This window comes from Pseudophryne corroboree, chromosome 7 (assembly GCF_028390025.1).
Source record: "Pseudophryne corroboree isolate aPseCor3 chromosome 7, aPseCor3.hap2, whole genome shotgun sequence".
NCBI classification, from domain to species: Eukaryota; Metazoa; Chordata; class Amphibia; order Anura; family Myobatrachidae; genus Pseudophryne; species Pseudophryne corroboree.
Genome location: NC_086450.1, coordinates 7,501 through 32,793, shown reverse-complemented (window position 1 = coordinate 32,793; position 25,293 = coordinate 7,501). Strand labels below are relative to the sequence as shown.

Genomic DNA, 25,293 nt, shown 5'->3' with positions numbered 1-25,293 from the left:
ATTCATCTCTCCTGCGCATATGCTGCCTGCTATTGTGGAATGTCATTCATCTCTCCCGGGCATATGCTGCCTGCTATTGTGGAATGTCATTCATCTCTCCTGTCCATATGCTGCCTGCTATTGTGGAATGTCTTTCATCTCTCCTGCGCATATGCTGCCTGCTATTGTGGAATGTCATTCATCTCTCCTGTCCATATGCTGCCTGCTATTGTGGAATGTCTTTCATCTCTCCTGCGCATATGCTGCCTGCTATTGTGGAATGTCATTCATCTCTCCTGCGCATATGCTGCCTGCTATTGTGGAATGTCATTCATCTCTCCTGCGCATATGCTGCCTGCTATTGTGGAATGTCATTCATCTCTCCTGTGCATATGCTGCCTGCTATTGTGGAATGTCATTCATCTCTCCTGCGCATATGCTGCCTGCTATTGTGGAATGTCATTCATCTCGCCTGCGCATATGCTGCCTGCTATTGTGGAATGTCATTCATCTCTCCTGCGCATATGCTGCCTGCTATTGTGGAATGTCATTCATCTCTCCTGCGCATATGCTGCCTGCTATTGTGGAATGTCATTCATCTCTCCTGCGCATATGCTGCCTGCTATTGTGGAATTTCATTCATCTCTCCTGCACATATGCTGCCTGCTATTGTGGAATGTCATTCATCACTCCTGCGCATATGCTGCCTGCTATTGTGGAATGTCATTCATCTCTCCTGTCCATATGCTGCCTGCTATTGTGGAATGTCATTCATCTCTCCCGCGCATATGCTGCCTGCTATTGTGGAATGTCATTCATCTCTCCTGCGCATATGCTGCCTGCTATTGTGGAATGTCATTCATCTCTCCTGCGCATATGCTGCCTGCTATTGTGGAATGTCATTCATCTCTCCTGTCCATATGCTGCCTGCTATTGTGGAATGTCATTCATCTCTCCTGTCCATATGCTGCCTGTTATTGTGGAATGTCATTCATCTCTCCTGTCCATATGCTGCCTGCTATTGTGGAATGTCATTCATCTCTCCTGCGCATATGCTGCCTGCTATTGTGGAATGTCATTCATCTCTCCTGCGCATATGCTGCCTGCTATTGTGGAATGTCATTCATCTCTCCTGCGCATATGCTGCCTGCTATTGTGGAATGTCATTCATCTCTCCTGCGCATATGCTGCCTGCTATTGTGGAATGTCATTCATCTCTCCTGCGCATATGCTGCCTGCTATTGTGGAATGTCATTCATCTCTCCTGCGCATATGCTGCCTGCTATTGTGGAATGTCATTCATCTCTCCTGCGCATATGCTGCCTGCTATTGTGGAATGTCATTCATCTCTCCTGCGCATATGCTGCCTGCTATTGTGGAATGTCATTCACCTGTCCTGCGCATATTCTGCCTGCTATTGTGGAATGTCATTCATCTCTCCTGCGCATATGCTGCCTGCTATTGTGGAATGTCATTAATCTCTCCTGCGCATATGCTGCCTGCTATTGTGGAATGTCATTCATCTGTCCTGTCCATATGCTGCCTGCTATTGTGGAATGTCATTCATCTCTCCTGCGCATATGCTGCCTGCTATTGTGGAATGTCATTCATCTCTCCTGCGCATATGCTGCCTGCTATTGTGGAATGTCATTCATCTGTCCTGTCCATATGCTGCCTGCTATTGTGGAATGTCATTCATCTCTCCTGCGCATATGCTGCCTGCTATTGTGGAATGTCATTCATCTCTCCTGCGCATATGCTGCCTGCTATTGTGGAATGTCATTCATCTGTCCTGTCCATATGCTGCCTGCTATTGTGGAATGTCATTCATCTCTCCTGCGCATATGCTGCCTGCTATTGTGGAATGTCATTCATCTCTCCTGCACATATGCTGCCTGCTATTGTGGAATGTCATTCATCTCTCCTGCACATATGCTGCCTGCTATTGTGGAATGTCATTCATCTCTCCTGCGCATATGCTGCCTGCTATTGTGGAATGTCATTCATATCTCCTGCGCATATGCTGCCTGCTATTGTGGAATGTCATTCATCTCTCCTGCACATATGCTGCCTGCTATTGTGGAATGTCATTCATCTCTCCTGCGCATATGCTGCCTGCTATTGTGGAATGTCATTCATCTGTCCTGTCCATATGCTGCCTGCTATTGTGGAATGTCATTCATCTCTCCTGTGCATATGCTGCCTGCTATTGTGGAATGTCATTCATCTCTCCTGCGCATATGCTGCCTGCTATTGTGGAATTTCATTCATATCTCCTGCGCATATGCTGCCTGCTATTGTGGAATGTCATTCATCTCTCCTGCACATATGCTGCCTGCTATTGTGGAATGTCATTCATCTCTCCTGCACATATGCTGCCTGCTATTGTGGAATGTCATTCATCTCTCCTGCGCATATGCTGCCTGCTATTGTGGAATGTCATTCATCTCTCCTGCGCATATGCTGCCTGCTATTGTGGAATGTCATTCATCTCTCCTGCACATATGCTGCCTGCTATTGTGGAATTTCATTCATATCTCCTGCGCATATGCTGCCTGCTATTGTGGAATGTCATTCATCTCTCCTGAGCATATGCTGCCTGCTATTGTGGAATGTCATTCATCTCTCCTGCACATATGCTGCCTGCTATTGTGGAATTAAATTCATCTCTCCTGCGCATATGCTGCCTGCTATTGTGGAATGTCAATCATCTCTCCTGAGCATATGCTGCCTGCTATTGTGGAATGTCATTCATCTCTCCTGCGCATATGCTGCCTGCTATTGTGGAATGTCATTCATCTCTCCTGCACTGATGCTGCCTGCTATTGTGGAATGTCATTCATCTCTCCTGCGCATATGCTGCCTGCTATTGTGGAATGTCATTCATCTCTCCTGTCCATATGCTGCCTGCTATTGTGGAATGTCATTCATCTCTCCTGCGCATATGCTGCCTGCTATTGTGGAATGTCATTCATCTCTCCTGCGCATATGCTGCCTGATATTGTGGAATGTCATTCATCTCTCCTGCGCATATGCTGCCTGCTATTGTGGAATGTCATTCATCTCTCCTGAGCATATGCTGCCTGCTATTGTGGAATGTCATTCATCTCTCCTGCGCATATGCTGCCTGCTATTATGGAATGTCATTCATCTCTCCTGCGCATATGCTGCCTGCTATTGTGGAATGTCATTCATCTCTCCTGTCCATATTCTGCCTGCTATTGTGGAATGTCATTCATCTCTCCTGCACATATGCTGCCTGCTATTGTGGAATGTCATTCATCTCTCCTGCGCATATGCTGCCTGCTATTGTGGAATGTCATTCATCTCTCCTATACTGATGCTGCCTGCTATTGTGGAATGTCATTCATCTCTCCTGCGCATATGCTGCCTGCTATTGTGGAATGTCATTCATCTGTCCTGCGCATATGCTGCCTGCTATTGTGGAATGTCATTCATCTCTCCTGCGCATATGCTGCCTGCTATTGTGGAATGTCATTCATCTCTCCTGTCCATATGCTGCCTGCTATTGTGGAATGTCATTCATCTCTCCTGCGCATATGCTGCCTGCTATTGTGGAATGTCATTCATCTCTCCTGAGCATATGCTGCCTGCTATTGTGGAATGTCATTCATCTCTCCTGCGCATATGCTGCCTGCTATTGTGGAATGTCATTCATCTCTCCTGCGCATATGCTGCCTGCTATTGTGGAATGTCATTCATCTCTCCTGCGCATATGCTGCCTGCTATTGTGGAATGTCATTCATCTCTCCTGCGCATATGCTGCCTGCTATTGTGGAATGTCATTCATCTCTCCTGCGCATATGCTGCCTGCTATTGTGGAATGTCATTCATCTCTCCTGCGCATATGCTGCCTGCTATTGTGGAATGTCATTCATCTCTCCTGCGCATATGCTGCCTGCTATTGTGGAATGTCATTCATCTCTCCTGCGCATATGCTACCTGCTATTGTGGAATGTCATTCATCTCTCCTGAGCATATGCTGTCTGCTATTGTGGAATGTCATTCATCTCTCCTGCGCATATGCTGCCTGCTATTGTGGAATGTCATTCATTTCTCCTGCGCATATGCTGCCTGCTATTGTGGAATGTCATTCATCTCTCCTGCGCATATGCTGCCTGCTATTGTGGAATGTCATTCATCTCTCCTGCGCATATGCTGCCTGCTATTGTGGAATGTCATTCATCTCTCCTGTCCATATGCTGCCTGCTATTGTGGAATGTAATTCATCTCTCCTGCGCATATGCTGCCTGCTATTGTGGAATGTCATTCATCTCTCCTGTCCATATGCTGCCTGCTATTTTGGAATGTCATTCATCTCTCCTGCGCATATGCTGCCTGCTATTGTGGAATGTCATTCATCTCTCCTGCGCATATGCTGCCTGCTATTGTGGAATGTCATTCATCTGTCCTGCGCATATGCTGCCTGCTATTGTGGAATGTCATTCATCTCTCCTGCGCATATGCTGCCTGCTATTGTGGAATGTCATTCATCTCTCCTGCGCATATGCTGCCTGCTATTGTGGAATGTCATTAATTTCTCCTGCGCATATGCTGCCTGCTATTGTGGAATGTCATTCATCTCTCCTGCGCATATGCTGCCTGCTATTGTGGAATGTCATTCATCTGTCCTGCGCATATGCTGCCTGCTATTGTGGAATGTCATTCATCTCTCCTGCGCATATGCTGCCTGCTATTGTGGAATGTCATTCATCTCTCCTGCGCATATGCTGCCTGCTATTGTGGAATGTCATTCATTTCTCCTGCGCATATGCTGCCTGTTATTGTGGAATGTCATTCATCTCTCCTGCGCATATGCTGCCTGCTATTGTGGAATGTCATTAATCTCTCCTGCGCATATGCTGCCTGCTTTTGTGGAATGTCATTCATCTCTCCTGTCCATATGCTGCCTGCTATTGTGGAATGTCATTCATCTCTCCTGCGCATATGCTGCCTGCTATTGTGGAATGTCATTCATCTCTCCTGCGCATATGCTGCCTGCTATTGTGGAATGTCATTAATCTCTCCTGCGCATATGCTGCCTGCTTTTGTGGAATGTCATTCATCTCTCCTGTCCATATGCTTCCTGCTATTGTGGAATGTCATTCATCTCTCCTGTCCATATGCTGCCTGCTATTGTGGAATGTCATTCATCTGTCCTGCGCATATGCTGCCTGCTATTGTGGAATGTCATTCATCTCTCCTGCGCATATGCTGCCTGCTATTGTGGAATGTCATTCATCTCTCCTGCGCATATGCTGCCTGCTATTGTGGAATGTCATTCATCTGTCCTGTCCATATGCTGCCTGCTATTGTGGAATGTCATTCATCTCTCCTGTCCATATGCTGCCTGCTATCGTGGAATGTCATTCATCTCTCCTGCGCATATGCTGCCTGCTATTGTGGAATGTCATTCATCTCTCCTGAGCATATGCTGCCTGCTATTGTGGAATGTCATTCATCTCTCCTGCGCATATGCTGCCTGCTATTATGGAATGTCATTCATCTCTCCTGCGCATATGCTGCCTGCTATTGTGGAATGTCATTCATCTCTCCTGTCCATATTCTGCCTGCTATTGTGGAATGTCATTCATCTCTCCTGCACATATGCTGCCTGCTATTGTGGAATGTCATTCATCTCTCCTGCGCATATGCTGCCTGCTATTGTGGAATGTCATTCATCTCTCCTATACTGATGCTGCCTGCTATTGTGGAATGTCATTCATCTCTCCTGCGCATATGCTGCCTGCTATTGTGGAATGTCATTCATCTGTCCTGCGCATATGCTGCCTGCTATTGTGGAATGTCATTCATCTCTCCTGCGCATATGCTGCCTGCTATTGTGGAATGTCATTCATCTCTCCTGTCCATATGCTGCCTGCTATTGTGGAATGTCATTCATCTCTCCTGCGCATATGCTGCCTGCTATTGTGGAATGTCATTCATCTCTCCTGAGCATATGCTGCCTGCTATTGTGGAATGTCATTCATCTCTCCTGCGCATATGCTGCCTGCTATTGTGGAATGTCATTCATCTCTCCTGCGCATATGCTGCCTGCTATTGTGGAATGTCATTCATCTCTCCTGCGCATATGCTGCCTGCTATTGTGGAATGTCATTCATCTCTCCTGCGCATATGCTGCCTGCTATTGTGGAATGTCATTCATCTCTCCTGCGCATATGCTGCCTGCTATTGTGGAATGTCATTCATCTCTCCTGCGCATATGCTGCCTGCTATTGTGGAATGTCATTCATCTCTCCTGCGCATATGCTGCCTGCTATTGTGGAATGTCATTCATCTCTCCTGCGCATATGCTGCCTGCTATTGTGGAATGTCATTCATCTCTCCTGAGCATATGCTGTCTGCTATTGTGGAATGTCATTCATCTCTCCTGCGCATATGCTGCCTGCTATTGTGGAATGTCATTCATTTCTCCTGCGCATATGCTGCCTGCTATTGTGGAATGTCATTCATCTCTCCTGCGCATATGCTGCCTGCTATTGTGGAATGTCATTCATCTCTCCTGCGCATATGCTGCCTGCTATTGTGGAATGTCATTCATCTCTCCTGTCCATATGCTGCCTGCTATTGTGGAATGTAATTCATCTCTCCTGCGCATATGCTGCCTGCTATTGTGGAATGTCATTCATCTCTCCTGTCCATATGCTGCCTGCTATTTTGGAATGTCATTCATCTCTCCTGCGCATATGCTGCCTGCTATTGTGGAATGTCATTCATCTCTCCTGCGCATATGCTGCCTGCTATTGTGGAATGTCATTCATCTGTCCTGCGCATATGCTGCCTGCTATTGTGGAATGTCATTCATCTCTCCTGCGCATATGCTGCCTGCTATTGTGGAATGTCATTCATCTCTCCTGCGCATATGCTGCCTGCTATTGTGGAATGTCATTAATTTCTCCTGCGCATATGCTGCCTGCTATTGTGGAATGTCATTCATCTCTCCTGCGCATATGCTGCCTGCTATTGTGGAATGTCATTCATCTGTCCTGCGCATATGCTGCCTGCTATTGTGGAATGTCATTCATCTCTCCTGCGCATATGCTGCCTGCTATTGTGGAATGTCATTCATCTCTCCTGCGCATATGCTGCCTGCTATTGTGGAATGTCATTCATTTCTCCTGCGCATATGCTGCCTGTTATTGTGGAATGTCATTCATCTCTCCTGCGCATATGCTGCCTGCTATTGTGGAATGTCATTAATCTCTCCTGCGCATATGCTGCCTGCTTTTGTGGAATGTCATTCATCTCTCCTGTCCATATGCTGCCTGCTATTGTGGAATGTCATTCATCTCTCCTGCGCATATGCTGCCTGCTATTGTGGAATGTCATTCATCTCTCCTGCGCATATGCTGCCTGCTATTGTGGAATGTCATTAATCTCTCCTGCGCATATGCTGCCTGCTTTTGTGGAATGTCATTCATCTCTCCTGTCCATATGCTTCCTGCTATTGTGGAATGTCATTCATCTCTCCTGTCCATATGCTGCCTGCTATTGTGGAATGTCATTCATCTGTCCTGCGCATATGCTGCCTGCTATTGTGGAATGTCATTCATCTCTCCTGCGCATATGCTGCCTGCTATTGTGGAATGTCATTCATCTCTCCTGCGCATATGCTGCCTGCTATTGTGGAATGTCATTCATCTGTCCTGTCCATATGCTGCCTGCTATTGTGGAATGTCATTCATCTCTCCTGTCCATATGCTGCCTGCTATCGTGGAATGTCATTCATCTCTCCTGCGCATATGCTGCCTGCTATTGTGGAATGTCATTCATCTGTCCTGTCCATATGCTGCCTGCTATTGTGGAATGTCATTCATCTCTCCTGTCCATATGCTGCCTGCTATTGTGGAATGTCATTCATCTCTCCTGCACATATGCTGCCTGCTATTGTGGAATGTCATTCATCTCTACTGCACATATTCTGCCTGCTATTGTGGAATGTCATTCATCTGTCCTGCGCATATGCTGCCTGCTATTGTGGAATGTCATTCATCTCTCCTGTCCATATGCTGCCTGCTATTGTGGAATGTCATTCATCTCTCCTGTCCATATGCTGCCTGCTATTGTGGAATGTCATTCATCTCTCCTGCGCATATGCTGCCTGTTATTGTGGAATGTCATTCATCTCTCCTGCGTATATGCTGCCAGCTATTGTGGAATTTCATTCATCTCTCCTGCGCATATGCTGCCTGCTATTGTGGAATGTCATTCATCTCTCCTGTGCATATGATGCCTGCTATTGTGGAATGTCATTCATCTCTCCTGCGCATATGCTGCCTGCTATTGTGGAATGTCATTCATCTCTCCTGCGCATATTCTGCCTGCTATTGTGGAATGTCATTCATCTCTCCTGTCCATATGCTGCCTGCTATTGTGGAATGCCATTCATCTCTCCTGCGCATATGCTGCCTGCTATTGTGGAATGTCATTCATCTCTCCTGCGCATATCCTGCCTGCTATTGTGGAATGTCATTCATCTCTCCTGCGCATATGCTGCCTGCTATTGTGGAATGTCATTCGTCTCTCCTGCGCATATGCTGCCTGCTATTGTGGAATGTCATTCGTCTCTCCTGTCCATATGCTGCCTGCTATTGTGGAATGTCATTCATCTCTCCTGCGCATATTCTGCCTGCTATTGTGGAATGTCATTCATCTCTCCTGCGCATATTCTGCCTGCTATTGTGGAATGTCATTCATCTCTCCTGCGCATATTCTGCCTGCTATTGTGGAATGTCATTCATCTCTCCTGCGCATATTCTGCCTGCTATTGTGGAATGTCATTCATCTCTCCTGCGCATATGCTGCCTCCTATTGTGGAATGTCATTCATCTCTCCTGCGCATATGCTGCCTGCTATTGTGGAATGTCATTCGTCTCTCCTGCGCATATGCTGCCTGCTATTGTGGAATGTCATTCATCTCTCCTGTCCATATGCTGCCTGCTATTGTGGAATGTCATTCATCTCTCCTGCGCATATTCTGCCTGCTATTGTGGAATGTCATTCATCTCTCCTGCGCATATTCTGCCTGCTATTGTGGAATGTCATTCATCTCTCCTGCGCATATGCTGCCTGCTATTGTGGAATGTCATTCGTCTCTCCTGCGCATATGCTGCCTGCTATTGTGGAATGTCGTTCATCTCTCCTACACATATGCTGCCTGCTATTGTGGAATGTCGTTCATCTCTCCTGCGCATATGCTGCCTGCTATTGTGGAATGTCATTCGTCTCTCCTGCGCATATGCTGCCTGCTATTGTGGAATGTCATTCATCTCTCCTGTCCATATGCTGCCTGCTATTGTGGAATGTCATTCATCTCTCCTGCGCATATGCTGCCTGCTATTGTGGAATGTCATTCATCTCTCCTGCACATATGCTGCCTGCTATTGTGGAATGTCATTCATCTCTCCTGCACATATGCTGCCTGCTATTGTGGAATGTCATTCATCTCTCCTGCACATATGCTGCCTGCTATTGTGGAATGTCATTCATCTCTCCTGCGCATATTCTGCCTGCTATTGTGGAATGTCATTCATCTCTCCTGCGCATATGCTGCCTGCTATTGTGGAATGTCATTCATCTCTCCTGCACATATGCTGCCTGCTATTGTGGAATGTCATTCATCTCTCCTGCGCATATGCTGCCTGCTATTGTGGAATGTCATTCATCTCTCCTGCGCATATTCTGCCTGCTATTGTGGAATGTCATTCATCTCTCCTGCGCATATTCTGCCTGCTATTGTGGAATGTCATTCATCTCTCCTGCGCATATGCTGCCTGCTATTGTGGAATGTCATTCATCTCTCCTGCACATATGCTGCCTGCTATTGTGGAATGTCATTCATCTCTCCTGTCCATATGCTGCCTGCTATTGTGGAATGTCATTCATCTCTCCTGCGCATATGCTGCCTGCTATTGTGGAATGTCATTCATCTCTTCTGCACATATGCTGCCTGCTATTGTGGAATGTCATTCATCTCTCCAGCGCATATGCTGCCTGCTATTGTGGAATGTCGTTCATCTCTCCTGCGCATATGCTGCCTGCTATTGTGGAATGTCATTCGTCTCTCCTGCGCATATGCTGCCTGCTATTGTGGAATGTCATTCATCTCTCCTGTCCATATGCTGCCTGCTATTGTGCAATGTCATTCATCTCTCCTGCGCATATGCTGCCTGCTATTGTGGAATGTCATTCATCTCTCCTGTCCATATGCTGCCTGCTATTGTGGAATGTCATTCATCTCTCCTGCGCATATGCTGCCTGCTATTGTGGAATGTCATTCATCTCTCCTGCACATATGCTGCCTGCTATTGTGGAATGTCATTCATCTCTCCTGCGCATATGCTGCCTGCTATTGTGGAATGTCATTCATCTCTCCTGTCCATATGCTGCCTGCTATTGTGGAATGTCATTCATCTCTCCTGCGCATATGCTGCCTGCTATTGTGGAATGTCGTTCATCTCTCCTGCGCATATGCTGCCTGCTATTGTGGAATGTCATTCGTCTCTCCTGCGCATATGCTGCCTGCTATTGTGGAATGTCATTCATCTCTCCTGCGCATATGCTGCCTGCTATTGTGGAATGTCATTCATCTCTCCTGCACATATGCTGCCTGCTATTGTGGAATGTCATTCATCTCTCCTGCGCATATGCTGCCTGCTATTGTGGAATGTCATTCATCTCTCCTGCACATATGCTGCCTGCTATTGTGGAATGTCATTCATCTCTCCTGCGCATATGCTGCCTGCTATTGTGGAATGTCATTCATCTCTCCTGCACATATGCTGCCTGCTATTGTGGAATGTCATTCATCTCTCCTGCGCATATGCTGCCTGCTATTGTGGAATGTCATTCATCTCTCCTGTCCATATGCTGCCTGCTATTGTGGAATGTCATTCATCTCTCCTGCGCATATGCTGCCTGCTATTGTGGAATGTCGTTCATCTCTCCTGCGCATATGCTGCCTGCTATTGTGGAATGTCATTCGTCTCTCCTGCGCATATGCTGCCTGCTATTGTGGAATGTCATTCATCTCTCCTGCGCATATGCTGCCTGCTATTGTGGAATGTCATTCATCTCTCCTGCGCATATGCTGCCTGCTATTGTGGAATGTCATTCATCTGTCCTGCGCATATGCTGCCTGCTATTGTGGAATGTCATTCATCTGTCCTGCGCATATGCTGCCTGCTATTGTGGAATGTCATTCATCTCTCCTGCGCATATGCTGCCTGCTATTGTGGAATGTCATTCATCTCTCCTGCGCATATGCTGCCTGCTATTGTGGAATGTCATTCATCTCTCCTGCGCATATTCTGCCTGCTATTGTGGAATGTCATTCATCTCTCCTGCGCATATGCTGCCTGCTATTGTGGAATGTCATTCATCTCTCCTGTCCATATGCTGCCTGCTATTGTGGAATGTCATTCATCTCTCCTGCGCATATGCTGCCTGCTATTGTGGAATGTCATTCGTCTCTCCTGCGCATATGCTGCCTGCTATTGTGGAATGTCGTTCATCTCTCCTACACATATGCTGCCTGCTATTGTGGAATGTCGTTCATCTCTCCTGCGCATATGCTGCCTGCTATTGTGGAATGTCATTCGTCTCTCCTGCGCATATGCTGCCTGCTATTGTGGAATGTCATTCATCTCTCCTGTGCATATGCTGCCTGCTATTGTGGAATGTCGTTCATCTCTCCTGTGCATATGCTGCCTGCTATTGTGGAATGTCGTTCATCTCTCCTGTGCATATGCTGCCTGCTATTGTGGAATGTCGTTCGTCTCTCCTGCGCATATGCTGCCTGCTATTGTGGAATGTCATTCGTCTCTCCTGCGCATATGCTGCCTGCTATTGTGGAATGTCATTCATCTCTCCTGCGCATATGCTGCCTGCTATTGTGGAATGTCGTTCATCTCTCCTGCGCATATGCTGCCTGCTATTGTGGAATGTCGTTCATCTCTCCTGCGCATATGCTGCCTGCTATTGTGGAATGTCGTTCATCTCTCCTGCGCATATGCTGCCTGCTATTGTGGAATGTCATTCATCTCTCCTGCGCATATGCTGCCTGCTATTGTGGAATGTCATTCATCTCTCCTGCGCATATGCTGCCTGCTATTGTGGAATGTCATTCATCTCTCCTGTCCATATGCTGCCTGCTATTGTGGAATGTCATTCATCTCTCCTGTCCATATGCTGCCTGCTATTGTGGAATGTCATTCATCTCTCCTGCGCATATGCTGCCTGTTATTGTGGAATGTCATTCATCTCTCCTGTCCATATGCTGCCTGCTATTGTGGAATGTCATTCATCTCTCCTGCGCATATTCTGCCTGCTATTGTGGAATGTCATTCATCTCTCCTGCGCATATGCTGCCTGCTATTGTGGAATGTCATTCATCTCTCCTGCGCATATGCTGCCTGCTATTGTGGAATGTCATTCATCTCTCCCGGGCATATGCTGCCTGCTATTGTGGAATGTCTTTCATCTCTCCTGCGCATATGCTGCCTGCTATTGTGGAATGTCATTCATCTCTCCTGCGCATATGCTGCCTGCTATTGTGGAATGTCATTCATCTCTCCCGGGCATATGCTGCCTGCTATTGTGGAATGTCTTTCATCTCTCCTGCGCATATGCTGCCTGCTATTGTGGAATGTCATTCATCTCTCCTGCGCATATGCTGCCTGCTATTGTGGAATGTCATTCATCTCTCCTGCGCATATGCTGCCTGCTATTGTGGAATGTCATTCATCTCTCCTGTCCATATGCTGCCTGCTATTGTGGAATGTCATTCATCTCTCCTGCGCATATGCTGCCTGCTATTGTGGAATGTCATTCATCTCTCCTGTCCATATGCTGCCTGCTATTGTGGAATGTCATTCATCTCTCCTGCACATATGCTGCCTGCTATTGTGGAATGTCATTCATCTGTCCTGCGCATATGCTGCCTGCTATTGTGGAATGTCATTCATCTCTCCTGTCCATATGCTGCCTGCTATTGTGGAATGTCATTCATCTCTCCTGCGCATATGCTGCCTGCTATTGTGGAATGTCATTCATCTCTCCTGCGCATATGCTGCCTGCTATTGTGGAATGTCATTCATCTCTCCTGTCCATATGCTGCCTGTTATTGTGGAATGTCATTCATCTCTCCTGCGCATATGCTGCCTGCTATTGTGGAATGTCATTCATCTGTCCTGCGCATATGCTGCCTGCTATTGTGGAATGTCATTCATCTCTCCTGTCCATATGCTGCCTGCTATTGTGGAATGTCATTCATCTCTCCTGTCCATATGCTGCCTGCTATTGTGGAATGTCATTCATCTCTCCTGCGCATATGCTGCCTGCTATTGTGGAATGTCATTCATCTCTCCTGCGCATATGCTGCCTGCTATTGTGGAATGTCATTCATCTCTCCTGTCCATATGCTGCCTGCTATTGTGGAATGTCATTCATCTGTCCTGTGCATATGCTGCCTGCTATTGTGGAATGTCATTCATCTCTCCTGCGCATATGCTGCCTGCTATTGTGGAATGTCATTCATCTCTCCTGCGCATATGCTGCCTGCTATTGTGGAATGTCATTCATCTCTCCTGCACATATGCTGCCTGCTATTGTGGAATGTCATTCATCTCTCCTGCACATATGCTGCCTGCTATTGTGGAATGTCATTCAACTCTCCTGTCCATATGCTGCCTGCTATTGTGGAATGTCATTCATCTGTCCTGTGCATATGCTGCCTGCTATTGTGGAATGTCATTCATCTCTCCTGCGCATATGCTGCCTGCTATTGTGGAATGTCATTCATCTCTCCTGCGCATATGCTGCCTGCTATTGTGGAATGTCATTCATCTCTCCTGCGCATATGCTGCCTGTTATTGTGGAATGTCATTCATCTCTCCTGTCCATATGCTGCCTGCTATTGTGGAATGTCATTCATCTCTCCTGCGTATATGCTGCCTGCTATGGTGGAATGTCATTCATCTCTCCTGCGCATATGCTGCCTGCTATTGTGGAATGTCATTCATCTCTCCTGCGCATATGCTGCCTGCTATTGTGGAATGTCATTCATCTCTCCTGCGCATATGCTGCCTGTTATTGTGGAATGTCATTCATCTCTCCTGTCCATATGCTGCCTGCTATTGTGGAATGTCATTCATCTCTCCTGCGCATATTCTGCCTGCTATTGTGGAATGTCATTCATCTCTCCTGCGCATATGCTGCCTGCTATTGTGGAATGTCATTCATCTCTCCTGCGCATATGCTGCCTGCTATTGTGGAATGTCATTCATCTCTCCCGGGCATATGCTGCCTGCTATTGTGGAATGTCTTTCATCTCTCCTGCGCATATGCTGCCTGCTATTGTGGAATGTCATTCATCTCTCCTGCGCATATGCTGCCTGCTATTGTGGAATGTCATTCATCTCTCCCGGGCATATGCTGCCTGCTATTGTGGAATGTCTTTCATCTCTCCTGCGCATATGCTGCCTGCTATTGTGGAATGTCATTCATCTCTCCTGCGCATATGCTGCCTGCTATTGTGGAATGTCATTCATCTCTCCTGTCCATATGCTGCCTGCTATTGTGGAATGTCATTCATCTCTCCTGCGCATATGCTGCCTGCTATTGTGGAATGTCATTCATCTCTCCTGCGCATATGCTGCCTGTTATTGTGGAATGTCATTCATCTCTCCTGTCCATATGCTGCCTGCTATTGTGGAATGTCATTCATCTCTCCTGCGTATATGCTGCCTGCTATGGTGGAATGTCATTCATCTCTCCTGCGCATATGCTGCCTGCTATTGTGGAATGTCATTCATCTCTCCTGCGCATATGCTGCCTGCTATTGTGGAATGTCATTCATCTCTCCTGCGCATATGCTGCCTGCTATTGTGGAATGTCATTCATCTCTCCTGTCCATATGCTGCCTGCTATTGTGGAATGTCATTCATCTCTCCTGCGCATATTCTGCCTGCTATTGTGGAATGTCATTCATCTCTCCTGCGCATATGCTGCCTGTTATTGTGGAATGTCATTCATCTCTCCTGCGCATATGCTGCCTGCTATTGTGGAATGTCATTCATCTCTCCTGCGCATATGCTGCCTGCTATTGTGGAATGTCATTCATCTCTCCTGCGCATATGCTGCCTGTTATTGTGGAATGTCATTCATCTCTCCTGTCCATATGCTGCCTGCTATTGTGGAATGTCATTCATCTCTCCTGCGTATATGCTGCCTGCTATGGTGGAATGTCATTCATCTCTCCTGCGCATATGCTGCCTGCTATTGTGGAATGTCATTCATCTCTCCTGCGCATATGCTGCCTGCTATTGTGGAATGTCATTCATCTCTCCTGCGCATATGCTGCCTGTTATTGTGGAATGTCATTCATCTCTCCTGTCCATATGCTGCCTGCTATTGTGGAATGTCATTCATCTCTCCTGCGCATATTCTGCCTGCTATTGTGGAATGTCATTCATCTCTCCTGCGCATATGCTGCCTGCTATTGTGGAATGTCATTCATCTCTCCTGCGCATATGCTGCCTGCTATTGTGGAATGTCATTCATCTCTCCCGGGCATATGCTGCCTGCTATTGTGGAATGTCTTTCATCTCTCCTGCGCATATGCTGCCTGCTATTGTGGAATGTCATTCATCTCTCCTGCGCATATGCTGCCTGCTATTGTGGAATGTCATTCATCTCTCCCGGGCATATGCTGCCTGCTATTGTGGAATGTCTTTCATCTCTCCTGCGCATATGCTGCCTGCTATTGTGGAATGTCATTCATCTCTCCTGCGCATATGCTGCCTGCTATTGTGGAATGTCATTCATCTCTCCTGTCCATATGCTGCCTGCTATTGTGGAATGTCATTCATCTCTCCTGCGCATATGCTGCCTGCTATTGTGGAATGTCATTCATCTCTCCTGCGCATATGCTGCCTGTTATTGTGGAATGTCATTCATCTCTCCTGTCCATATGCTGCCTGCTATTGTGGAATGTCATTCATCTCTCCTGCGTATATGCTGCCTGCTATGGTGGAATGTCATTCATCTCTCCTGCGCATATGCTGCCTGCTATTGTGGAATGTCATTCATCTCTCCTGCGCATATGCTGCCTGCTATTGTGGAATGTCATTCATCTCTCCTGCGCATATGCTGCCTGCTATTGTGGAATGTCATTCATCTCTCCTGTCCATATGCTGCCTGCTATTGTGGAATGTCATTCATCTCTCCTGCGCATATTCTGCCTGCTATTGTGGAATGTCATTCATCTCTCCTGCGCATATGCTGCCTGTTATTGTGGAATGTCATTCATCTCTCCTGCGCATATGCTGCCTGCTATTGTGGAATGTCATTCATCTCTCCCGGGCATATGCTGCCTGCTATTGTGGAATGTCTTTCATCTCTCCTGCGCATATGCTGCCTGCTATTGTGGAATGTCATTCATCTCTCCAGCGCATATGCTGCCTGCTATTGTGGAATGTCATTCATCTCTCCTGCGCATATGCTGCCTGCTATTGTGGAATGTCATTCATCTCTCCCGGGCATATGCTGCCTGCTATTGTGGAATGTCTTTCATCTCTCCTGCGCATATGCTGCCTGCTATTGTGGAATGTCATTCATCTCTCCTGCGCATATGCTGCCTGTTATTGTGGAATGTCATTCATCTCTCCTGTCCATATGCTGCCTGCTATTGTGGAATGTCATTCATCTCTCCTGCGTATATGCTGCCTGCTATGGTGGAATGTCATTCATCTCTCCTGCGCATATGCTGCCTGCTATTGTGGAATGTCATTCATCTCTCCTGCGCATATGCTGCCTGCTATTGTGGAATGTCATTCATCTCTCCTGCGCATATGCTGCCTGCTATTGTGGAATGTCATTCATCTCTCCTGCGCATATGCTGCCTGCTATTGTGGAATGTCATTCATCTCTCCTGTGCATATGCTGCCTGCTATTGTGGAATGTCATTCATCTGTCCTGCGCATATGCTGCCTGTTATTGTGGAATGTCATTCATCTGTCCTGCGCATATGCTGCCTGCTATTGTGGAATGTCATTCATCTGTCCTGCGCATATGCTGCCTGCTATTGTGGAATGTCATTCATCTCTCCTGTCCATATGCTGCCTGCTATTGTGGAATGTCATTCATCTCTCCTGCGCATATTCTGCCTGCTATTGTGGAATGTCATTCATCTCTCCTGCGCATATGCTGCCTGTTATTGTGGAATGTCATTCATCTCTCCTGTCCATATGCTGCCTGCTATTGTGGAATGTCATTCATCTCTCCTGTGCATATGCTGCCTGCTATTGTGGAATGTCATTCATCTGTCCTGCGCATATGCTGCCTGCTATTGTGGAATGTCATTCATCTCTCCTGCGCATATTCTGCCTGCTATTGTGGAATGTCATTCATCTCTCCTGCGCATATGCTGCCTGCTATTGTGGAATGCCATTCATCTCTCCTGTCCATATGCTGCCTGCTATTGTGGAATGTCATTCATCTGTCCTGCGCATATGCTGCCTGTTATTGTGGAATGTCATTCATCTGTCCTGCGCATATGCTGCCTGTTATTGTGGAATGTCATTCATCTCTCCTGCACATATTCTGCCTGCTATTGTGGAATGTCATTCATCTCTCCTGCGCATATGCTGCCTGCTATTGTGGAATGTCATTCATCTCTCCCGGGCATATGCTGCCTGCTATTGTGGAATGTCTTTCATCTCTCCTGAGCATATGCTGCCTGCTATTGTGGAATGTCATTCATCTCTCCTGCGCATATGCTGCCTGCTATTGTGGAATGTCATTCATCTCTCCCGGGCATATGCTGCCTGCTATTGTGGAATGTCATTCATCTCTCCTGTCCATATGCTGCCTGCTATTGTGGAATGTCTTTCATCTCTCCTGCGCATATGCTGCCTGCTATTGTGGAATGTCATTCATCTCTCCTGTCCATATGCTGCCTGCTATTGTGGAATGTCTTTCATCTCTCCTGCGCATATGCTGCCTGCTATTGTGGAATGTCATTCATCTCTCCTGCGCATATGCTGCCTGCTATTGTGGAATGTCATTCATCTCTCCTGCGCATATGCTGCCTGCTATTGTGGAATGTCATTCATCTCTCCTGTCCATATGCTGCCTGCTATTGTGGAATGTCATTCATCTCTCCTGCGCATATGCTGCCTGCTATTGTGGAATGTCATTCATCTCTCCTGTCCATATGCTGCCTGCTATTGTGGAATGTCATTCATCTCTCCTGCACATATGCTGCCTGCTATTGTGGAATGTCATTCATCTGTCCTGCGCATATGCTGCCTGCTATTGTGGAATGTCATTCATCTCTCCTGTCCATATGCTGCCTGCTATTGTGGAATGTCATTCATCTCTCCTGCGCATATGCTGCCTGCTATTGTGGAATGTCATTCATCTCTCCTGCGCATATGCTGCCTGCTATTGTGGAATGTCATTCATCTCTCCTGTCCATATGCTGCCTGCTATTGTGGAATGTCATTCATCTCTCCTGCGCATATGCTGCCTGCTATTGTGGAATGTCATTCATCTCTCCTGAGCATATGCTGCCTGCTATTGTGGAATGTCATTCATCTCTCCTGCGCATATGCTGCCTGCTATTGTGGAATGTCATTCATCTCTCCTGCGCATATGCTGCCTGCTATTGTGGAATGTCATTCATCTCTCCTGCGCATATTCTGCCTGCTATTGTGGAATGTCATTCATCTCTCCTGCGCATATGCTGCCTGTTATTGTGGAATGTCATTCATCTCTCCTGTCCATATGCTGCCTGCTATTGTGGAATGTCATTCATCTCTCCTGTGCATATGCTGCCTGCTATTGTGGAATGTCATTCATCTGTCCTGCGCATATGCTGCCTGCTATTGTGGAATGTCATTCATCTCTCCTGTCCATATGCTGCCTGCTATTGTGGAATGTCATTCATCTCTCCTGCGCATATTCTGCCTGCTATTGTGGAATGTCATTCATCTCTCCTGCGCATATGCTGCCTGTTATTGTGGAATGTCATTCATCTCTCCTGTCCATATGCTGCCTGCTATTGTGGAATGTCATTCATCTCTCCTGCGCATATTCTGCCTGCTATTGTGGAATGTCATTCATCTCTCCTGCGCATATGCTGCCTGCTATTGTGGAATGTCATTCATCTCTCCTGCGCATATGCTGCCTGCTATTGTGGAATGTCATTCATCTCTCCCGGGCATATGCTGCCTGCTATTGTGGAATGTCTTTCATCTCTCCTGCGCATATGCTGCCTGCTATTGTGGAATGTCATTCATCTCTCCTGCGCATATGCTGCCTGCTATTGTGGAATGTCATTCATCTCTCCCGGGCATATGCTGCCTGCTATTGTGGAATGTCTTTCATCTCTCCTGCGCATATGCTGCCTGCTATTGTGGAATGTCATTCATCTCTCCTGCGCATATGCTGCCTGCTATTGTGGAATGTCATTCATCTCTCCTGTCCATATGCTGCCTGCTATTGTGGAATGTCATTCATCTCTCCTGCGCATATGCTGCCTGCTATTGTGGAATGTCATTCATCTCTCCTGCACATATGCTGCCTGCTATTGTGGAATGTCATTCGTCTCTCCTGCGCATATCCTGCCTGCTATTGTGGAATGTCATTCATCTCTCCTGCGCATATGCTGCCTGCTATTGTGGAATGTCATTCATCTCTCCTGTCCATATGCTGCCTGCTATTGTGGAATGTCATTCATCTCTCCTGCGCATATGCTGCCTGCTATTGTGGAATGTCATTCATCTCTCCTGTCCATATGCTGCCTGCTATTGTGGAATGTCATTCATCTCTCCTGTCCATATGCTGCCTGCTATTGTGGAATGTCATTCATCTCTCCTGTCCATATGCTGCCTGCTATTGTGGAATGTCATTCATCTCTCCTGCGCATATGCTGCCTGCTATTGTGGAATGTCATTCATCTCTCCTGCGCATATGCTGCCTGCTATTGTGGAATGTCATTCATCTCTCCTGTCCATATGCTGCCTGCTATTGTGGAATGTCATTCATCTGTCCTGCGCATATGCTGCCTGCTATTGTGGAATGTCATTCATCTCTCCTGCACATATGCTGCCTGCTATTGTGGAATGTCATTCATCTCTCCTGTGCATATGCTGCCTGCTATTGTGGAATGTCATTCATCTCTCCTGCGCATATGCTGCCTGCTATTGTGGAATGTCATTCATCTCTCCTGTCCATATTCTGCCTGCTATTGTGGAATGTCATTCATGCGCTTTGGGAACAGCACATATTGCAATGGGAAGCGTCTTCTTCATGCATTCTGCATAAATAAAGGTTGTAGAGTGCTAAATGTTGAATTAGTTCTTGACACATTTGTATACATTTGTCTAATTACTCTTTTCTGTGTATATTCTAACGACCAGCACAATATTTGGAGAATATTAATAACTTACCTGTATAAAGGTATTTTCCCTCTCTCTTGTAGGTGTTCCTGCACCTGATGCCGGGAGGAGTTCAGCAGTTTCAGGAGACTATGCTGTCCTATTATATACAGTAATTCAGCCAGTAGAAAATAATTAGTTTCATCAATAAGACTGAATTTTTGAAGTTCTTCAAAGAAATCTAGATTTGACTTTATGGACACCAGTCTCTTGCCTGGAAGTAACTTAGCACAAAGGAATTTAAAGCTCTCTAAATCCTCTTGGGTAAGATCGGAGTCAATCTTATAAAGCAGAGTGGTAAAATCCATCTCTTAGGGATAACGCGCCCGGCCTTCCTAAAACAGAGTGAAAATGAGAGAATGTCACGTTACGCGGAAAGTGTCTCTGCTGCTGCCGCAAAATGACAGTCGCTGATTATATAAAACATTAAATATCTCAATGTAACTCTGGTAAAACTGCTGGACAACTACTTGTTACAACGCATATGACGCCATCTGAACGCACGGCTTCCTATGCAGTGTATTCCTGGTCTCTTTTTCCATTCATTTCAGTAGAATTTCCACGGTGAGCTACATGCAGAAAACACATGAAATGAATCAGAGATCTGCAGACCTGAGCATATCATACGGGTGTGGTGTGTTGTCGACAGTAACTAGGTCGACACCTGAAATAGGTCAACAATGTCTTTAGGTCGACATGACAAAAGCAGGACATTTGTTTTTTTAAATTGGGTGTTTTCTTCGTAAAGTGACCGGGAACCCCAGTTAGTGCACCGTGTCCCCACGCATGGTTTGCGTCGCTCGCCGTGCTTCATTACAGGCAGGTTACTATTCCCAATCGTAGTCCACGTGGATCGTAAAGTGTGAAAAAGTTCAAACAATGGAAAAAATTGTGAAAAACTCATGTCAACCTTTTCATGTGTTGTCCATTAGTGGTCGACCTAATTGCCGTTAACCTAAAGACCGGATACCATGAGGTGTTTATAATATACAATCCCCAACAGTGACTATTCTACCAATTATTTTTGGGCTCACAGGGAAGACCTATTGGGGAATAGGAGTGGTCCTGACCATTCTGCTGCCGCTGTCTAAGATCACTGGACCTCATTAGTGCAATGCCCACTATCCGGCCTGTCTACTCAGCGTCTCCTCCCCGACAATCATACGGAAACATGACTTTCATAGTAGAACAGGTATAACAGTGGCCCTATGTAAGTCTATGCCGCTAAGTATGGTCAGGACCCATGTAGGTCTACGGTCCGGGGTCCGGCCCCCATGTCAGTCTGGGGTCAGGCCCCCAAGTCAGTCCGGGGTCTGGCCACCATGTCTATGACTCGGGACCCCATGTCAGTCCGGGGTCAGGCCCCCATGTCAGTCCGGGGTCAGTCCGGGGTCCGGCCCCCATGTCAGTCCGGGGTCCGGCCCCCATGTCAGTCCGGGGTCCGGCCCCCATGTCTATGACTCGGGACCCCATGTCAGTCCGGGGTCAGGCCCCCATGTCAGTCCGGGGTCAGGCCCCCATGTCAGTCCGGGGTCAGGCCCCCATGTCAGTCTGGGGTCAGGCCCCCATGTCTATGACTCGGGACCCCATGTCAGTCCGGGGTCAGGCCCCCATGTCAGTCCGGGGTCAGGACCCCATGTCAGTCCGGGGTCCGGCCACCATGTCAGTCCGGGGTCCGGCCACCATGTCAGTCCGGGGTCCGGCCACCATGTCAGTCCGGGGTCAGGCAACCATGTCAGTCGGGGGTCAGGCCCCCAAGTCAGTCCGGGGTCCGGCCCCCATGTCAGTCTGGGGTCTGGCCACCATGTCTATGACTCGGGACCCCATGTCAGTTCGGGGTCAGGCACCCATGTCAGTCCGGGGTCAGGCACCCATGTCAGTCCGGGGTCAGGCCCCCATGTCTATGACTCGGGACCCCATGTCAGTCCGGGGTCCGGCCACCATGTCAGTCCGGGGTCCGGCCCCCATGTCAGTCCGGGGTCCGGCCACCATGTCAGTCTGGGGTCAGGTAACCATGTCATTCCGGGGTCTGGCCCCCATGTCAGTCCGGGGTCTGGACCCCAAGTCAGTCCGGGGTCAGGCCCCCAAGTCAGTCCGGGGTCAGGCCCCCAAGTCAGTCCGGGGTCAGGCCCCCAAGTCAGTCCGGGGTCAGGCCCCCAAGTCAGTCCGGGGTCAGGCCCCCAAGTCAGTCCGGGGTCAGGCCCCCAAGTCAGTCTGGGGTCCGGCCCCCATGTCAGTCCGGGGTCCGGCCACCATGTCAGTCCGGGGTCTGGCCACCATGTCAGTCCGGGGTCTGGCCACCATGTCTATGACTCGGGACCCCATGTCAGTCTGGGGTCAGGCCCCCAAGTCAGTCTGGGGTCAGGCCCCCAAGTCAGTCTGGGGTCAGGCCCCCAAGTCAGTCTGGGGTCAGGCCCCCAAGTCAGTCTGGGGTCAGGCCCCCAAGTCAGTCTGGGGTCAGGCCCCCAAGTCAGTCTGGGGTCAGGCCCCCAAGTCAGTCTGGGGTCAGGCCCCCAAGTCAGTCTGGGGTCAGGCCCCCAAGTCAGTCTGGGGTCAGGCCCCCATGTCAGTCCGGGGGTTCGGCCACCATGTCAGTCCGGGGTCCGGCCACATGTCAGTCCGGGGTCCGGCCACCATGTCAGTCCGGGGTCTGGCCACCATGTCAGTCCGGGGTCTGGCCACCATGTCTATTACTCGGGACCCCATGTCAGTCCGGGGTCAGGCCCCCATGTCAGTCCGGGGTCAGGCCCCCATGTCAGTCCGGGGTCAGGCCCCCATGTCAGTCCGGGGTCAGGCCCCCATGTCAGTTCGGGGTCAGGACCCCATGTCAGTTCGGGTTCAGGACCCCATGTCAGTCCGGGGTCCGGCCACCATGTCAGTCCGGGGTCAGGCCCCCATGTCAGTCTGGGGTCAGGCCCCCATGTCTATGACTCGGGACCCCATGTCAGTCCGGGGTCAGGCCCCCATGTCAGTCCGGGGTCAGGCCCCCATGTCAGTTCGGGGTCAGGACCCCATGTCAGTCCGGGGTCCGGCCACCATGTCAGTCCGGGGTCCGGCCACCATGTCAGTCCGGGGTCCGGCCACCATGTCAGTCCGGGGTCCGGCCACCATGTCAGTCCGGGGTCAGGCAACCATGTCAGTCCGGGGTCTGGCCCCCATGTCAGTCCGGGGTCTGGCCCCCATGTCAGTCCTGGGTCCGGCACCCATGTCAGTCTGGGGTCAGGCCCCCAAGTCAGTCCGGGGTCCGGCCCCCAAGTCAGTCCGGGGTCCGGCCCCCATGTCAGTCCGGGGTCTGGCCACCATGTCTATGACTCGGGACCCCATGTCAGTCCGGGGTCAGGCACCCATGTCAGTCCGAGGTCAGGCACCCATGTCAGTCCGGGGTCAGGCCCCCATGTCAGTCCGGGGTCCGGCCCCCATGTCAGTCCGGGGTCAGGTAACCATGTCAGTCTGGGGTCAGGCCCCCAAGTCAGTCTGGGGTCAGGCCCCCAAGTCAGTCTGGGGTCAGGCCCCCAAGTCAGTCTGGGGTCAGGCCCCCAAGTCAGTCTGGGGTCAGGCCCCCAAGTCAGTCTGGGGTCAGGCCCCCAAGTCAGTCTGGGGTCAGGCCCCCAAGTCAGTCTGGGGTCAGGCCCCCAAGTCAGTCTGGGGTCAGGCCCCCAAGTCAGTCTGGGGTCAGGCCCCCAAGTCAGTCTGGGGTCAGGCCCCCAAGTCAGTCTGGGGTCTGGCCCCCAAGTCAGTCTGGGGTTCGGCCCCCAAGTCAGTCTGGGGTTCGGCCCCCATGTCAGTCCGGGGTCCGGCCACCATGTCAGTCCGGGGTCTGGCCACCATGTCTATGACTCGGGACCCCATGTCAGTCCGGGGTCAGGCCCCCATGTCAGTCCGGGGTCTGGCCCCCATGTCAGTCCGCGGTCCGGCTCCCATGTCAGTCTGGGGTCAGTCTGGGGTCCGGCCCCCATGTCAGTCCGGGGTCCGGCCACCATGTCAGTCCGGGGTCTGGCCACCATGTCTATGACTCGGGACCCCATGTCAGTCCGGGGTCAGGCCCCCATGTCAGTCCGGGGTCAGGCCCCCATGTCAGTCCGGGGTCAGGCCACCATGTCAGTCCGGGGTCCGGCCACCATGTCAGTCCGGGGTCAGGCAACCATGTCAGTCCGGGGTCAGGCCCCCATGTCAGTCCGGGGTCTGGCCCCCATGTCAGTCCGGGGTCCAGCTCCCATGTCAGTCTGGGGTCAGGCCCCCAAGTCAGTCCGGGGTCCGGCCCCCAAGTCAGTCCGGGGTCCGGCCCCCATGTCAGTCCGGGGTCTGCCCACCATGTCTATGACTTGGGACCCCATGTCAGTCCGGGGTCAGGCACCCATGTCAGTCCGGGGTCTGGCCCCCATGTCTATGACTCGGGACCCCATGTCAGTCCGGGGTCCGGCCACCATGTCAGTCCGGGGTCCGGCCACCATGTCAGTCCGGGGTCCGGCCACCATGTCAGTCCGGGGTCCGGCCCCCATGTCAGTCCGGGGTCCGGCCCCCATGTCAGTCCGGGGTCAGGTAACCATGTCAGTCCGGGGTCTGGCCCCCATGTCAGTCCGGGGTCTGGACCCCATGTCAGTCTGGGGTCAGGCCCCCAAGTCAGTCTGGGGTCAGGCCCCCAAGTCAGTCTGGGGTCAGGCCCCCAAGTCAGTCTGGGGTCCGGCCCCCATGTCAGTCCGGGGTCTGGCCACCATGTCTATGACTCGGGACCCCATGTCAGTCCGGGGTCAGGCTCCCATGTCAGTCTGGGGTCAGGCCCCCAAGTCAGTCCGGGGTCTGGCCACCATGTCTATGACTCGGGACCCCATGT

At 49.5% G+C, this 25,293-nt stretch overlaps 1 protein-coding gene across 1 annotated transcript in view; it reads right to left on the bottom strand.

The window, feature by feature from the left end:
• The window catches only part of LOC134943292 (caspase-10-like), a 224,487-nt gene that overhangs the window by 197,795 nt on the left and 1,399 nt on the right, over nt 1-25,293 (bottom strand). Inside the window, exon 2 of the mRNA XM_063932226.1 lies at nt 20,475-20,797. Coding sequence (XP_063788296.1) covers nt 20,475-20,770 — 296 coding nt within the window. The 5' untranslated portion in view covers nt 20,771-20,797. The remainder of the gene's footprint in view (nt 1-20,474; nt 20,798-25,293) is intronic.